General features: G+C 46.0%; 1 protein-coding gene across 1 annotated transcript; it reads right to left on the bottom strand.

The window, feature by feature from the left end:
• Positions 1-3911: 3911 nt before the first annotated feature.
• On the bottom strand, positions 3912-16096 carry si:ch211-197l9.2 (protein SOGA1). Its single transcript, XM_017409389.3, has 9 exons — positions 15381-16096; positions 13602-13826; positions 12743-12901; positions 8329-8397; positions 7146-8246; positions 6499-6603; positions 5801-5850; positions 4551-5718; positions 3912-4309 (listed from the first exon to the last, which is right to left on the bottom strand). The coding sequence occupies exons 1-9, from the start codon at positions 15954-15956 to the stop codon at positions 4175-4177; spliced, it is 3588 nt and encodes a 1195-aa protein (XP_017264878.1). The 5' UTR covers positions 15957-16096; the 3' UTR covers positions 3912-4174.
• Positions 16097-16534: the final 438 nt, after the last annotated feature.

Genomic DNA, 16534 nt, shown 5'->3' with positions numbered 1-16534 from the left:
TCTTTGATTTGTCCTTTATTCTCAATTTCCATTCCCTTTTGACTAATTTAGCAGAAAAAAGACATTTTTGGACATTTAACCATTTACCTCTGAGTAACAGATTCCTCCTCCTTTGCTTCAAATCTTCTGCTAATCGAAGGCAGTGGGGCGATAATGTTTCGGCCCATTTCTGTGCGTGTGTGTAAGTTCAGAAAACATCTACAAGTCATAACTTTAAAAACAAGCTAGATTCAAGATGGCTGCCATAGCTAAGCAACCTTAGCAAACACAAATGACTAAATCAGTCATTTTACAAATATTAAGCTGAATTTTGACTTGGTTGTTGCTGAGCGTCATTCCAACATAATTTTAACATTTGGACACGTGAGTGAAAGGCGGCGGGTGGTATGCATTCCTTCAAGGAATGCTAGGCCTTTAATTTGTTCTGTAAATCAACTACTAACTCTGCAAACTAATAAAAGCCCAATATCTGCTGTTTAAAGTAGCAAAACTAAAGAAATGTGTGTTTTGAAATGACAGAAGGTTTAAAGTGTTCACACGATAACTCAGACAAACCCAGTCCAAAAAATACAACCCCAAACTAAAATCCACAAAGACTGAGTCTTCGAAGAAGGATCTGATTACAAAGAAATACGATATTACACATTTTGTAATATTTAAGAGAATATTCCCTTTCTGTGGGCAGATGAGTTGTTCCTGCAGAAGCAGTGAAAATATTTTGATATGTCAACAATAAGACTACTTTATGACCAGGTGAAGATTTAAAAACAAAAAAACAGGACTTACAGACTGCAGGGTGAGAAAATGTAATATATATTAAAATACAAATGAAGCTTTTTTTTTTTATTTAGTCTCATCAAGGAAGAAGAGTTATCCATTTTTGTCCACCTTTTCAAGTCCGCAGACACTTATATTAGTTTCAGCAGTTTTCTTTGAGCGCTTCACATCATCCTGAATGAAGTTATAAAATGTTCCAGCTGTAAAAACTAAGAGTTCACCTAAGATGGTGCAGTTTCCCAGGGTTTCGGGACTTGTTTCATCTGAGAAGGAGTGGGACTCCGGTTACTTGGTTTTATGTCCGGTTTTGTCAGTCCGGGCACTTCCTTTCCTTCCTGGACCAGCTGCATCACCTCTGCAAAGGAAAGCCGAGCAGGTGTCTGCGGGTCTGACGCTGCCGGGGTCCTCGGGTCCTGCTGTCCGCTCACACAATGGGAGGATGAGCGCCACAACTTGTAGCTGTGCTGCTCTATCGGCTCAACAAACCTGAAGGCAGCAGAGGGGACAAAACAGGAACATTTTAAAGATTAATAAGAAATGATGTGCAGGGAAGTCCCAAAGCACAAGAGATTTCATTATTCTTAGTTTCTCTCAACATTTGTGGGGGTTTTTGTCAGATAAATTTATTTAAGTAATAAACTAAACTGCCTGATTAAAAAAAGATAAATTTCTTTTAAACTGAATTATTTATTGTTTTGAAACAATTCATAGGAGCTGCACATTACATTTAAGTTTCACTGCTAATTACAAAAAATATATATTTTCTTTTATTAAACATTAATGTAAGATCAAAACTCGTGCATAGTTTGTTGACCCTGAGGAGCATCTAGCAGTGTAGTAAACAGGTGTGTGTTTACCTGTTGTAGAAGAACAGCTGGAGGTTCAGCAGCTCGGCTTCTTCTCTATTTTTCTCCGACTTGTTTAAAGTTTTCAGGCCGTCCACGAACCGCTGATCCGCCTCGAAGTTATAAGATTCAAACCGGGAGAAAACTGACTCCATAGCACTCCAATTTACCAAAGACTCATATTAATAATAATGATAAAACCAAACTCAGTTGGACTTCCGGAAGAATGGCCGTGTTTGCTGTCAACGAGTTCGGACAAAGAAAGTCTAAACCTGGAAGAAGCAGCGGAGCTGCGGCTGCAGCGCCTCCGCAGGTGGGGGTCGGTACTGCAGCCGAACAGGCCTGGAACAAACATAATGAAGACTTCCACTGTCTACATAACATAAACATCACTGTAAGGAGAAATACTACCAGTTTACAGGAAGTTAGGTAAATACATTTAAAATAAATAGTTTATAAAGAATAATTTACATTTTAATAGTGGATTAAATCATCAACATGGCATTCAGGGGTGGGCAATCCTGGTTCTCGAGGGCCACTATCCTGCATGTTTTACTTGTTTCTCTGCTCCAACACACCTGATTTGAATCAATGGGTGATTAACAGGCTTCTGCAGAACGTGAAGAGGTGATTTAACCATGAATCAGGTGTGTTGAAGCAGGGAAACAAGGAAAACATGCAGGATAGTGGCCCTCCAGGACCAGGATTGCCCACCCCTGCCTGCTAAATTGATGGCAGCAGTTTTCTCTTTGTACTCACAAAAGTATGGGTGTGTGGTGACCAAAACTGCAAAAATCTGAAGTGTTGCAAAGACAAATTTAACCAGATGAACTAAAACATTTGAGTTCTGACACAACCAGGACCTCGGTGGGCTCAAGACCACGCAATGTTAAGGTAAGACTATCTTAGTGTTGTTTATTTAGCTGCATATATTAGAGCTGTTTGATATTAGGAAGCCCTCGAGTGCCACTATCCTGCATGTTTTACTTGTTTCTCTGCTCCAACACACCTGATTTGAATCAATGGGTGATTAACAGGCTTCTGCAGAACATGAAGAGGTAATTTAACCACTGAATCAGGTGTGTTGGAGCAGGGAAACAAGTAATACATGCAGGATAGTGGCCCTCGAGGACCAGGATTGTCTAATGTTCTGTCATTGCATCGTTCACAGCAGCCTCCATGTGCTGCTGTGTGATCAATCAGCTGTTTCCCTTCTACATTTAATGATCACACAGACCACATCATCTGGCTGCTTCAATCACAACAACTGTTTTTACCTTAAACTGTGTCTGAATTATGTTTTCTGAGGATCTGCAGAAAACTGTCTGAGAGCAGAGCCACACCAACACAAACCTGAACCACCAGAGTGGAACATGCATTCATATCTGCAAATTATAATGTTTAAATGAATTTATATACATATTCTTTTATCATTTAACTCATAGTTGCTTTCCATAAATTGAAAACAAAGATCAAAAACCATTAGCAGATACCGTCTGTCAGTGCCTGCAGCCTGGCTGTGTCTAAACAAGGCAGTTTGTTAATGTTATTTTCATCAAATGAGTTTCTGTGAGGATTAATCAGAAAACCAAACTCCTTATGCTGAGAGGAGCAAAAACATCTGCAGGCTTCACATTCAGAAGACAAATATGGTCTAGAAATAATGCAACGCGTTGCTTTTTTTTAGCATATTTTGTGATTCTGGGCTTTTGTTACACATGAATTTCCTGTAGCTGCTTTCTGCACTGGTCCTTTGTGTGTTTTGGCCTTGTTTCAGCCCACCTTTGTGCGAGTGGGTCACGTTGAAGTGAATAATCTCCGCTGGGAGGTCGTCCACATTTCAGAATGTTTTGTTTGAAACAGGAGCGTTTAAACACGTGCGGCGAGCAGAAACTTGATCCCGTGTGATTGTTCCTCTGTCCTGAGCAGCTGCAGAGGGTGAAGCTAACTGTGTGAGCAGCTCCAGGCCTCCGATTGATGAGAAGCCCCAGTTTATTACACATTATCAGTAATTAAACACAGGACAGGATGAGCTGATTGTTATTTTGCTCATTAATGAACTGAAGAGTCCAACAGGTAGAGAGGCAGAGAAGGAGGAGGCTTGTGCTCCTGACAGGTGAAGAAAATCTAATCTCATTAAGTACTTAGAGGACAGTTTTACTTTTTCGGAGCATGTGGCGTAACAGCCGCCATGTCTGGAAAGTAAACAGGTTTCTGAGGGTTAAGTTAAAGAAAGTAAAGCTGAAGCTGAAAACCACAAAGATAAAGAAAGAGGAGCTTTGGACAGAATTTTTTGAGCAAAACAAGTTTATTCTCAACAGAACACTATAAAGAAAGTACAAAATAAATGAAATAAAGGGTAAACTCATTTGTAAAAGAAAATCATGGTTTTATTTGCACAAAAAGAAAAAAAATAAACAAAACTGTTTGCTCCAAGCTGCCCTAAGCCTAAGGACGAGTCTGCATCTAAAGATGAATATACAAACTAAAGTCCCTCTTCTATCTGACTATGTTGGCGTTATTATCTGTAACATCTGTCGTTTTCCCTCCGTTCAGCCACTGTTGGAGTCTGCGCTCATGTATCTGTGTCGGTGGAGTTTTCCCAGGTTCGACGTTTGCCTTTGACTCGAGCGGCGAGAGAAGCAGAAGGTCAACGTGCTGCTGGAGCTGCAGTCGTAGTTTCCATCCTGGTCAGAAAGGATAAGGAGACACAAGGAGGCAGAGGAAGGAGCAGACACGCTGTTTATGCTCATGAAACACGAATTCTCCTGTAAACGACTTGATAATCTGCACGACAAACTGAGCCTTTGGCTGGATTATTGTTTAAGGACAAATATTAGTTGTTAACTGAGCCTGACAAAACTGCTCGGTGTGTGAGAGTGTGTAGCTGTGTGAGCGTATATGACACCACGTTTTCCTTCCTCTCACCTCTGCTGGGATGGTACTCTGATTGTGTCTGACTCTCGGGGTCAGGTTGCTCCTCTTCTCCTCTCTCTGGCCTCGGGTGCTCTCCTCCCTCTGCTTCATGAACCTCTTGTTGACGATCCGGGTCACGCTGTCGTTCCTGTGCAGCTGAGCGACCTGAGGTCTCGCGGGGACTCGTTCCAGGCCGCTCTTCGCCTTCTGTGCTGACCCTGGGGCAGCCTTGTCTGCCCGCCCGCTCATCCTGCGCAGGAACTCTGTCACCAGACCGCAGCGGTTGGCGCCAGCAGACTTGCTGGATGCCTTGGGTCCACCCACAGAACCGTGGGTCAGAGCGGCACCTGATCTGGGACTGGCTTGTCGAGTCCACATGAGGCCAGAGTAGCTCTGGTGTGACAGGTTCCACGGCGCTCGGTCTCTGGGTGCAGGTGAAGAGGATGCCAGGCTGGTGGGGGAGCAGAGGGACGAGGAGTGCCTGCGGTACAGTTTAGGGGAGGAAGTGGAGGTTCTGGGCCTCTCGATCCGACCCGCTAACCCATCCAGAGAGGTGGAGATGTGTCGAGAGCGGGCAGAGACCAAGGAGGAGCTCAGGACTCTGGAGGGGCTGCTCTTCACCGTGATCGACCCCTGAGTCCCGTCTGTCTGCTGGGCAACACTCACCATCTGTGGCTTCAGGTGGGTCTGAGTACCTGAGCAGGTCACATCCACCCAGCGACCCGCCGATCTCCCCCTCTTCTCCTGTGAGCCGCCGTGAACCGCCTGCCTCCAGCTGGCGTTCATTTCCTTCATGTCATCGCTCAGGTTAGCAGGGGAGCCGAGGCAGAGCTGGGAAAAGGAGGTCGGGGGCGTGCACCAAGGAGAGGAGGTGCCCACGGACTCCCTGTCTGCAACGGGGCTTTGCTTCAGCTGAGCCAGCTGGACTCTGCGGGCCGACGGGGGGCTGTAGTAGATCCTGAAGGCTGACTTCTCCGGGGCCGTGTGACTCCTCTCCATCGACATCTGCTCAAAGTCCAGATCAGGGAAGCTAAGCGGCATGATTAGATGGTCCCACGTCTTAACGGGGTCCTCTCGGTCCAGCTGGGCGGCCTCCTGGCTCAGATAGCACCAGTTTTTTGTCTTAGAGTCACGGGGAGAGAACAGTCGTCTGAGGCGGTTTTCTTTTGCTCTGCAGATACTGAGGAACGATGGGGAGGAAAATAAAAATGAGCCGCAGAACTACAGAACAACATGGAGCCATTATGGAAACAAACACTGACCTGAGAGTGCCGTAGTGCTGTCCGTCATAAAAAACACCGCTGACAGAGCGCTGAGCCAAAAGGAGAGAGAAAAAAAAAAACTTATTATCCAAATAATAGTGATCAACTCCATGATGGTGGAGTTATGAAGAAATCAGCTTCAAGCAGTCAAACTTTACCAGCTGACTGTAGGAGATCAAAGGTCTCTGATTCATGTGAAGCTTCTCTATTTGTTTGGTTTTCTGACTTTTCTGTGTCGCACTGCAATTAGGAACCGGACTTAAACAAGTCTGAAACCCATAAATGTGATAAGTCACAACATCAGCTGAAGTTAAAGCTGAAACGCTGCCACACAAAGCTGCTGGCACGACTGCTGCGTGTCCTTTACTACAGCAGACAGAGCCTTCCTCTGAGGGAAACAGGTTCTCCGATCCACTGTGCTGAATTACAGAAAGTGAACAAAGAGTCCTGCATGATCTGCAATAAAACTCTCTCCCTTTTTTGTATTTGATGGAAACAATCATACAGAAGAGATGAACTGGACTGTTTCTGCTGTGGATCTGAACAAGTCTGCCCTGCTTGGCTGCAGCCCCTATCAGAGATTACCCTAAATCCTCTGGCACGAGCCTCCTCGTGAGGCTGGCAGGGAGAGATCATCAGCGGGACATCCCACTGTGTCACACGCAGATGGGCAGGGTGGGGTGGGGGGACATCCTTACCTCAGCCGCTTTGCTCGGGGCGACTCTGGCCTCGCTGTCGTCTCTGAGCTCCGTGCTGAGGTCTCGCAACAACCCGAGCAGCACAGACAGGGTTTGGTCTCTGCCCTGAGCAGGAAATGAAAATCACAATCTGAGCTTTTTTGGGGGAAAGTACACTTAGTTTGCAGATAGCACCGGTAATAACAGTGATGCCCAAAAGGCTAAAGATGGGCGATAATGTTTTTGTGTGCCTGTTGCAAAATACTGTATCTTACGAACCACTGGAGAGAGTTCAAGGAAACTTTCTGAAATTAATTTTGTTTGTGCAACTACAGCTGGTTCATTTTTGAAGCCCACCTGATTCAAGATGGCCACTGCAGCTAATCAAACTTAGCAAATATAAAAATGGCTACAACTTTGACGGTTTTACAGATATTGAGCTAAAATTTGGCGTGGTAGTAGCTGAGAGTCATTCTTCTCACGCTCCAAGCGTTGACAGTGTGAGATCTCGTGTGAAATCGAGAAGTAATGTTATTCTCCAGGTTTGACCAAAACAACTTTAACTCCATCATTTTTCAACATAAAAGATAATCTTTGCTTACAAGTCTGCCGTGAAAGGCAGTGAGCGATATGCAACCCTTCAAGGATCGTCGGGGCTTTATTTGTACCTGTTTTTCTTTGACGTTACACCACCGATGAAGGATCCACAGTATTTGCAGTGACAGCTGCATTTTTGGGTCTTTGCAGCCGTTTAAGGCGTCACACTGATTCACACGTTTTGCTTTCTGTTTCTCCTCCACGTGCTCCTTTTTAACCTCCAGCTCCTTGACGTTTTTATTATTTCCGCAGATGAAGGAGGGCGTGCACAAATCCCATGTGTACTCCTCCTTGTGAACACCGTTCCTGTACTCCTCCTCCTCTCCTGTCAGAAACGAGTTCATCTTCCCAATGAAAGCTAACAGCATGACCTGCAGGAGGTCCAAAGCCTCGTTCAAAGACCCCTGCGGTTTGCCGTTCGTGTTCCCGTCTGTCGGAGCGGTGTAAGCACGTGAGGGAGGGGGGCTGTGCTCACTTCTGGTTGGGGTCATCAGGAGCTGAATGGCTGAAGTCAAAATGCAGGACTGGTCTCGGAGAGCAAGAAGAAATTCACAGTCGTTTGCAGTCATCCCGTTCAGCCCTCTGTCAGGCTTTTTGTTGTCGCTCTCCTGACAGTCTGCTCCCCCCACAGGACCCTTTCTAATGATCTGACACTCAGGAATCATCCGGTCGGTCTGCGGTGGGCGGCACGGCAAAGATCTTTCAGCCTCAGCTTTTCCGTCTCCTGACTCTTCGCTCTGCCGCTGCAGGTAGACGGTGGCTCTCGACTCCTGGCTGCCCTCTCCGCTCTTCATCCCTGTAGCCAGCGGGAGATTTTCCTCCAAAGCATCGTCCTCTTCTCCTCCCCCTCCTAATTTCTCTCTGAGGTCGCTCATCTCTGCCCGCAGCCCGCGGTTCTCCACCTCCAGCTCAACGATGCGCCGGCTCAGAAGCGTGGCCTCCTCTTCCACCAGTTTCAGGTGAACTTTGACCTCTGCCTCCCTGGTGTGGGCGGAGCTTTGCTTGCCCTCGGGCCACTGGGCGTTATCTAAGTCGCCGAACGCCGCCTGGTACTTGGCCAGCTCCTCGCGCGCGGCCTCGCTCTCCAACACCAGCTTGGTGAGCTTCTTGCACATGAGAGCCAGTTCTTCTTTGGCGAAGTGGAGCTGGCACTTCAGATCAGCGCTGTCGTCCTTTTGGGAGACAATCCAAAATATAAACGACATAAAAGCAGGAGGTATGTCATGAATGACGAAATTATGAGCTGTTTCAGACCTCCATCTGCTGAGAAAGCCTCTTCTCTGCCTTACTGGCTGATCTGATGCTTCTCTTCTTCACTGAGCTCTGAGGAGTAAAAACAAGGGTTTCATTGAGAAAACAAACCATTCTGTCTTATCTTTGGATAAGAATGCATCCCTTATAGGTCATATAAAAAGCCTTATAAGAGTCAGGAAACGTCATTAATATCAAGCAATATAGATTAGATGTTCTGAAGTGTGGTTCTGTGGTAAGATGAAAATCAATTACCATCTTACCTGCTGTAGATAGCTCCTTGGACAACTTTACTTTTGAAAAATAAAATTTTTTTTCTGACCTAGTTGACAAGCTAACAGCTAGTTGGCCGCCATCTTGAAACGACTCCAATCCAAAAACATCCGAGCGGCTCATGTGATACCTTGCTGTCACATTTAAATTACACGGTTATTTACGCAGAATTCTGTGGTTGTTTGCAAGCACAAATAGCTGCAGCAGCCACTAACTGTAGCACTTCCTACAGGAGTGTCAGATCATTTCTGCTAAAATAGCCACGCAGTTCAAAACTGACATTTAAAATTTGGAGATTGAAACTGTCTCAAGTCTTGACTGCATTCAGACTAGCCGTTAGCTCGTCAGTCCAGTCAGAGTTAAACTAGTTTTTCAAACTGAAGTCGTTCAAAGAGCTATTTGAATACTCCGTCTGTTTGCAAAATATCTCAAAAGCCCTTGGACATATTTTAATAAAACTTTCAGAGAGTAATTACAGGATGTACTTCTACAACTGATTAGGTTTTGGAGTCAACCCAATTTAAGATGGCCGCCACAGCTAATCAACCTAAGCAAACACAAAAATGGTTATTACTCAGTTACTTTAACAGATATTGAGCTAAAACCTGACGTGGTAGTAGCTGATAGTCATCCCCAAACCATATTCTGATCATGCGAGAGCTTCGTTCAGATCTTGAACATGAACGGCAGCGGACAAGATGCATCTCATCTCAGCATGAACGTTTCGATTATAAATATGAATTTAACAGAGCAGGGAGGAGCCTCACTGAGTTGAGTAGTGACACTGCTGTTCTCAGTGAGTAAAAAAATAAAATAAAGTAGGCCTATATCAGAAGGTAATTCTCTAACTCCCACATTGCAGGGCTTTGTTTTTCAAATAGCCCTTATAAGACAACCGTAAAATAAAACTCCTGAAGGAGGGACTGGTGTTTGGTTTTGTTGTACCCTCTAAGATTATCTGTGGTCCCGTCTACCCTTCCTTCGAAAACTTTCTGTTTGTTTATAACTTTTTCACAAAACCCACTTGAATTTGCAGCTGAAGAGTCACTCTCTGGGACATTTCTGGTTGTTTGAATCGTACAAACTAAACAGTGAGGAGGACTTTATGTGTTCGAACAGATTAATCTGATATCTCAACATAGAAACGTGTGTGTGTTGGTCTTTTCTGGTTTGTTTGTTTTTTTTTCAAAAGTAGTCACGTGTCTGTGCTAGAAACAACATTTCCACCTCCGAGTTTACTTCTGAGTCTGAGCGTGAGAAGCATTTCTGTTTTTGTCTGGAGGCATTATGTGCCTCTTCAACAGCAGACAGGATGTCAGCATGTTCATAAAAGAGGGTTTTCACTTCAGCCCCTGGAGCCTCCGAGGAAACCTGACACGTGACGCCTAAGGACAGAAGCACTTCTTTAACTGAACGACATATTTTCCATGCACCATTCGTCGTTTCATCTTCTGAGGTTGTCTTAGTCCCAGTTTGAGGCATTAACCTGACAGAGTTGTGTTTCTGTTTGACTCCTACGGTCAGAATCTCTGTTTATGCTCCTTCCTGTCATTCCACGCCGTGTTCCCTGCTCCCAGATTAGGTAATCTAAGTGGATTTTCCTGCTGGGATCAAAGAGACTAGCAGCTGTCTCAGATGAGCTGAACTCAAAGCCCAGAATCCTCGATTAAAGCGAGCGCGGGTCAGAGGGGAGAGCTCAGAGCTCCTCCCAGGTGCCCGGAGGAGCTGTAGGGCTAAAAGGTGCACTGAACGTTCAGTCGGAGCTGAGCCGTGGTCGTCAACCTTGTGATGAAGACAGGTTGGCTGAAGGTCGTAGGTCGTAGTGCCTGCACGACCAGTGCCTTTTTGAATGCCATAATACGCACTGATCCCGATTTAGCCGAGCTTAATGCGAGCAGAAAGACAGAAAGTCTATTTTTGTGATCTCTCACACCCTCGCTGTTTTTTTTTTCTGTCATCTCAGCCGGCCATGTCAGCTGCGCTCGGGAGCTCAGGCCTCGGCATACCAGGCTGCTTCACCCAGCTCCGGCACCAGGCAGCTGCTGGCCAAGCCCCGCTCTCATATCACCGGTCGGCTCCGGGGTCGTGTGTCACCGGACACGGGTATGGGGGGGCGACAGCTGGCTGCAGGGGTGCAGCTGTGTGGGGGAATGGAGAGGATGCCTGACCACAGAGATGGAGGTTTCTGAAGGTTGTCTGATGGAAGCTTATGTCTCTGTCAAAGTTAACGCTCTGAAGATAAACCCAGTTTTAAAACACAACACACGGATGTAGAATATGCTCCTGTTTAGTTGTTCACAGCTTTTAGGAAATCCTAAAAACATTGTTTGTGGGGTTATTTCTGAAAAACCAATTAATATGTTTAAATAAATATAAAAACAGCATCAAAATGTCTGTCGGTGAACTAAATCACAACAAAAACTGGGTCAAAGGAACTACAGCCTCTGTGATTTATTTGGATAAAGTTTCTTGGATTTCCTAGATAACCAGAATTTCCCAGCTAATGTTTGTTTTTTGGATTGTTAACACTGTAACAGGCATGTGATGTCCATTTGAACCCTAAACAAGGGGGGATGGGTGGTACGCCAGCCTTTTCTGTTTCTGTTTCTGTTTGTACATTATGTGTGATAATAAAAAGTGCTGATTTTTGTTGAGGAAGAACTCAAAAGGAGCCGTGTTTCTGAGCTGAAGCTGTTCTGTCTGAAGAAAAACTCTGATTTCCCTCAGAGCTGATGTTCAGCAGGTAAATGTTTGAGTTACAGCCGCACAATCACACTAAAATCAGTCATTCACACACTGATGGTGTGTAGCCACAGCTGGCCTGGGGCGGGCTGACAGAAGTGAGGCTGCCATCACACCGGCGCCACCGAGCCCTCTGACCACCACCAGTAGGCAGGGCGGGTGAAGTGTCTCGCCCAAGGACACAACGGCTGAGACTGACGGAGCGGGGGCTCGAACCGACAACCCTCCGGTTACAGGATGAACTCCCACCTCCTGGGCCACTGCCGCCCTTTTTAAAATTTTTTTTTTTTTTTTTTTTTAATTGGATTTGTTTTCCCACAAACAAATGACAAATAATTAAAGAAGGTTTTGCCTCAATTTTTTAGTTGGATTCTTATCATCTACTTTTACAAATGGACATTTTACTTACGTTTTTTCTTTTATTTATGCAAACTAGTACCGTATTTTCCACACTACAAGGCGCACTGGATTATAAGACACACTGTCAATGAATGGTCCATTTTCAACTTTTTGTTACGTATAAAGCACATCGGACTATAAGGCGCATTAAGCAAAACAGCCCTGTCTTTTCGGAGAATACTGCACCGACATAAGCATCAAGTATAAACGCCTCCACCGCTCGCTCAGGTCCGTGGAGCCCTGCTCGACTATAACTGAGCTTTAATGCTGCGAGCGGTGCAGCTTTGTAGTTCACCAAAGTCGTACTAAAACATTACGACTTCTTACATATATAAGGCGCTCCGGATTATAAAGCGCACTGTCGTTTTTTGAGAAAATTGAAGGCTTTTAAGTGCGCCTTATAGTCCGGAAAATACAGTATCTGTTTCTAAAGAGTTTGCAGTGTTTAAATCAAAACTAGGGTCAATTAAAGGAATGCTTATCGCCTGCTGCCTTTCATGCCAGACTTTTAAACTAAAATCATCTTATGATGGCTATTTTGGTCAAACCTGGTAAATAACGTTTTGTGTTATCTCAGGGGATATTGTGAGATTTGGTAGCACTCTGAGTGTGTGCTGAAGATGACTCTCAGCTACTACCACAACAAATTTTAGCTCAGTATTTGTAAAACCGGCTGGGTTTTAGCTTTTCTTGTGTTTTCTAATGCCAGCTGGCTGTAACAGCCATCTTAAATAGGGCTGGCTCTAAAATGTAATCAGCTGTAGATGAACAGCCGAAGACTTTCTTCTGAAGGTTTCATTAAAATCCAACATCTAGTTCATTAAATATTTTGCTAAAATGACAGACAAACCCACACACCGGCAAAAACATCATTGCCTTTGGCAGCTCGTGATAAAAAAGTCTCAATAGAAGAATCTACAGATCCATGTACGTGAGGGTTTTTATTCATAAAGTTTTAAAAGTAAGGATCAATGGTTGGGCTGACGGAGGTTTTTAGGCTCACCTCTCTGGTTTTCTCCACCTCGCTCTGTAACACCTCCCTGGCCACCTGCAGCTCCTGAGTCTTCTCCCGCAGCGCCTCGTTCTCCCACTCCAGCTGAGCGTTCTTCTTCTGCACCGTCTCCAGCTCGCTGTACAGGCGGAGCGACACGCTCTTTGCAACCTGGAGGCAGAGCAGAGCAGAAAACCTGTAGATCCAGTGGGGAGAAGGACTTCCTCCCCTCATCACCACCACCATCATCATCATCATCATCATCACCGTTTTTACTGGGTGTGCGGAGCGTGTTTTCTGCAGCTGCCGGTTTGGCTGAGAGACTTTACGAGGAAATTCTTTTGATGGGAATTTGCTATACGAGTGGATGGAAGGGGGTGAGAGTGAGGCTGTCAGGAATCCCACACACTCCACACACACACACACACACTGCCAGCAATCAGAGCAACAGTCTGGCTGCCAACGTTCACTACCACTGACTGACCTTCCATGTTTCTAATAACTATCACCCCGCTTTGCCTCATGGAGACCAGCTCACCACATAATTACACTGCAGTATGATCAAAATATAAACAGGATACATCAGGAAGAGATTTGACTGTAATGAAGCGTCTGTGGTGCTGAGGAACAGCAGGAATGACTTTACAGCTCAGAAACAGCCATGAATCAGAGTACATTCAACCAATGAAGCTTTTCCTGTGCATACATGAGCCCTATGATCCCTCTCTGATGCACTAAAACAAGATTGACTTTGTGGTGCTGCAGCAAACGTTCACTTTGATGTCGGCATCTGGTGCGGCAGTGAATCACTCGCAGACCAAAATGAGCTTTCACTGTTTGTTCCAGCAGAACTCCCTCCCTGACTTCAGACCTTAATGTCGTGCTCCAGGCTCCGGACCAGCTCCCCGTCCGCCTGTCCAGTTTGAGCCACCCGGATGCTGCGGCGCTCGGCCTTGCGGAGGCGGTACTGCAGGATGCGACACATCTTCTTGGCCTGCTCCAGCTGCAGCCGCAGCTCCTGCAGCTGGTACGCCTCCTCCTCCTGGAACACGTCGCGCACTTCCAGCATCTCGCAGCGAAGCTCCTCCACCTCGTCCTGTGGCAGGAACACACGGAAGAAAACAAGATTGTTTGGTAAGAAAACCTGTTTAAGCAAGTTTGCACGTGTAAAAACATTTTTCTTTTAAAAACTAAAGCTGAGAACACTTAAAATTCCTAATTAAAAGACAGAAAGTTTCTGACTGAAGATTAAGAGATGGTGTCTTAAACGGTTCCCTCTGGGTCAGAGGTGAGTTTTTAACTGAAGTGGAGGAGTTCGAGTATCTGGAAGTCTTGTTCTTCAGGGATGGTAGGACAGAGTGGGAGATGGACCAATGGATCAAAGTTTGTATCGAATGATGGCATTACTTTTGTCTGAAAACTAAAGGTCTCTGTTTACTGGTCCCTCTGCGTTCTAGATGAGATCCTTGATACAAGTGGGTGAAATGTCTCATTTCTGTGGACAGCCGGGCTCAGACTTCCTTATAGAGTGAAGGGCTTTATCGTTTAGAGGGAGCTCGGAGTAGAGCTGCTGCTCCTCTGCATTGAAAGGAGTCAGTTGAGGTGGTTCAGGCACCTGATTAAAATGCCTCGTAGGCTCCTCACTCTAGATAATTTCCAGGCACAACCCACTGGGAGAAGAACCCCAGAGCGGACCCAGAACTTGCTGCAGGGACTATATATATCCTCTCTGACTAGGGAATGCCTCAGGATTCCCCAGGAGGAGCCGAAGAGAGGGATGTCTTTCCCTCCTGGACCTGTTGCCTCTGCAACTCGATAAGTAGTTGGATGGATGGATGGATGGATGGATGGATGGATGGATGGATGGATTTTGGAAATATAAAGTAAATGTAACTCTAAACCTTTAGTGTGTTCAAATAAAAGAGGAAAGCTCGACATTAAGGACCAAGTCAAAGCAGTTATCTGTTAGATTTAACTCAGACTTCAGTTTAAACTATTTTCATTCAAACTTATGAAGGTTCTGATTAATTTAAACTTTTTTGGACTCCTTATTCAGCACATAATAAACACCTTAAACCAAAACAGATTAAAAGTAGGAACAGCCTCTTTCACTTCCTTGGCTTTACAGACTGAGATCATCTGCAGTCCTGAAAAGTCCTGAAACCTTTGGGTAAATAGCAGCACATCACATACTGAGCTGTATCACATTAGTGTCATCAAAGTCATATTGTCATTGTTACAAATGTTTTGGGTGATCTTTCAAACTTCAGCTGTAAACCTTTATATTTCCTTGACGCCGAATGACTATTTATGAAGCAAATCTCACACCATAATTGAAGGGCATGCCTCACCAAGGTCCAAAGGAAAGGCGAAGGTTCTTATATTTTAGTTCCATTTGTTACAATAAATGCTGAGTAAGTGGTTCCATTTTTTTAACCCTTCTGTTTTTTTTTTGTTTTTTTTTTTTGGTATAGGAAATGCCTTTAAATGAGTCAGTGATTTTTCACTCTTGCTTGAAATCCTCTCCTCGCCTAAAGAAGGTTAGTGGCCTAATCGGCTCTGCTGTAAGAGAATCGCGTGCTCTCAGGGCTCTGATCGATGAGTAAAAGCAACAAATGTCCAGCTGCGCCAACTGGACGGGTCCACTTACTTTCAGGTACTCGTTCTCTGACCTCAGGTCCTCCACCTCCCTCAGCAGCTCCTCGGTTGTCTCCCCCATCATGAGCTCCATGAAGGTCCCGGCGGGTTTGATCGGCCCGAACCCCCCAGCCGCAGCAGCCCCCGGCTGCAGCGCGCACGGACCTGGCGCGGGTTTTACGCACGGAGGTCCGCTGCTGTTCGGGGTCACGTAGGCTCTGCCGTCGATCCAGCTGAGGTCCGCGTCGCTGCTCGGCGAGTCGCGCTTGTTGCCCTCCGAGGCGCAGTCGGAGATCTCGGAGCTGCTGTCCGAGGAGGAGAGCTTCCCGGACGGGCAGCCGGAGTCTTTGCTCAGGTCCTCCGAGGCGATGCTGGCGTCCGACAGTTTCCTCCGCGCGCCGGGGCTCCTCTGGCTCTCCGGAGACGCCTTGGCCGCTCTCTTCCCCTGCTGCCCCGCCGGTTTGGGCTCCCCAGCGCAGTCCCACTGGTCCGACTGGGTCTCCTTCTTCTTCTTCTTCTGGACCGAAACCTGCTGCTGCGCCCTGGGTTGTTTCTGGACGCGGAGCGCCGTCTTTGAGTCTTTGTTCATCCTTTCGGCTTCTCTTTCTGCTCAAGTTGGGTTTGTTTAAATGGACATAATAAGAGAGCAGTCCTGAAAGGCTCGCAGCTCAGTGACGGAGGAGGTTCCACTGACTGGCCGGCGTGGAGACTGAAACTTTACTGCCTCGCGCAGAGACGCCAATCCGTGCGCTCATGACTTCCGGTTACTGGCTCCAAAATAAGATCCTTTCAGGAAACAGAATCAGCCTCTCAAACAGGGGTGTCAAACTCAGTTACACAAGGGTATGGGGCGCCGTTTGTAAAGGAGCTTGTGCTCAAAATTCATGCCTAAATTTTGTCACATTTAGCTTCAAACACTGTTTTAAAATGTAGTGTTGATTTTCTGATGTCACTTTTTACAACATTTAGCTAATTACATGTAATTGTTACAGCTACATGCTAAATATAAATCTAAATGCTAAATGTTAAATCTAAATCTAAATGGCGGGACGCACCGCTGCCCGGTACCCAGCACCTAGCGCTAGCGGCGGCTGCTGGCGGCGGCTGCTGGCGGCGGCTGCTAGCAGCCACCCGCGCCCCTCGACGTGATCCTCCGCGCACCGCTGC

This window comes from Kryptolebias marmoratus, linkage group LG8, assembly GCF_001649575.2.
Source record: "Kryptolebias marmoratus isolate JLee-2015 linkage group LG8, ASM164957v2, whole genome shotgun sequence".
NCBI lineage: Eukaryota > Metazoa > Chordata > Actinopteri > Cyprinodontiformes > Rivulidae > Kryptolebias > Kryptolebias marmoratus.
This window is presented reverse-complemented; position numbering and strand designations above follow the sequence as displayed.

Excerpts from the sequence above, each read along its gene's own strand:
- si:ch211-197l9.2 (XM_017409389.3), bottom strand. The coding sequence starts at position 15,956 with ATGAACAAAGACTCAAAGACGGCGCTCCGCGTCCAGAAACAACCCAGG. Across the intron at positions 8,398-12,742 it reads AGGTGGAGAAAACCAGAGAG|AGCTCAGTGAAGAAGAGAAG; the intron begins GTGAGCCTAAAA and ends TTTACTCCTCAG. Across the intron at positions 5,851-6,498 it reads CCCCGAGCAAAGCGGCTGAG|CGCTCTGTCAGCGGTGTTTT; the intron begins GTAAGGATGTCC and ends CTTTTGGCTCAG.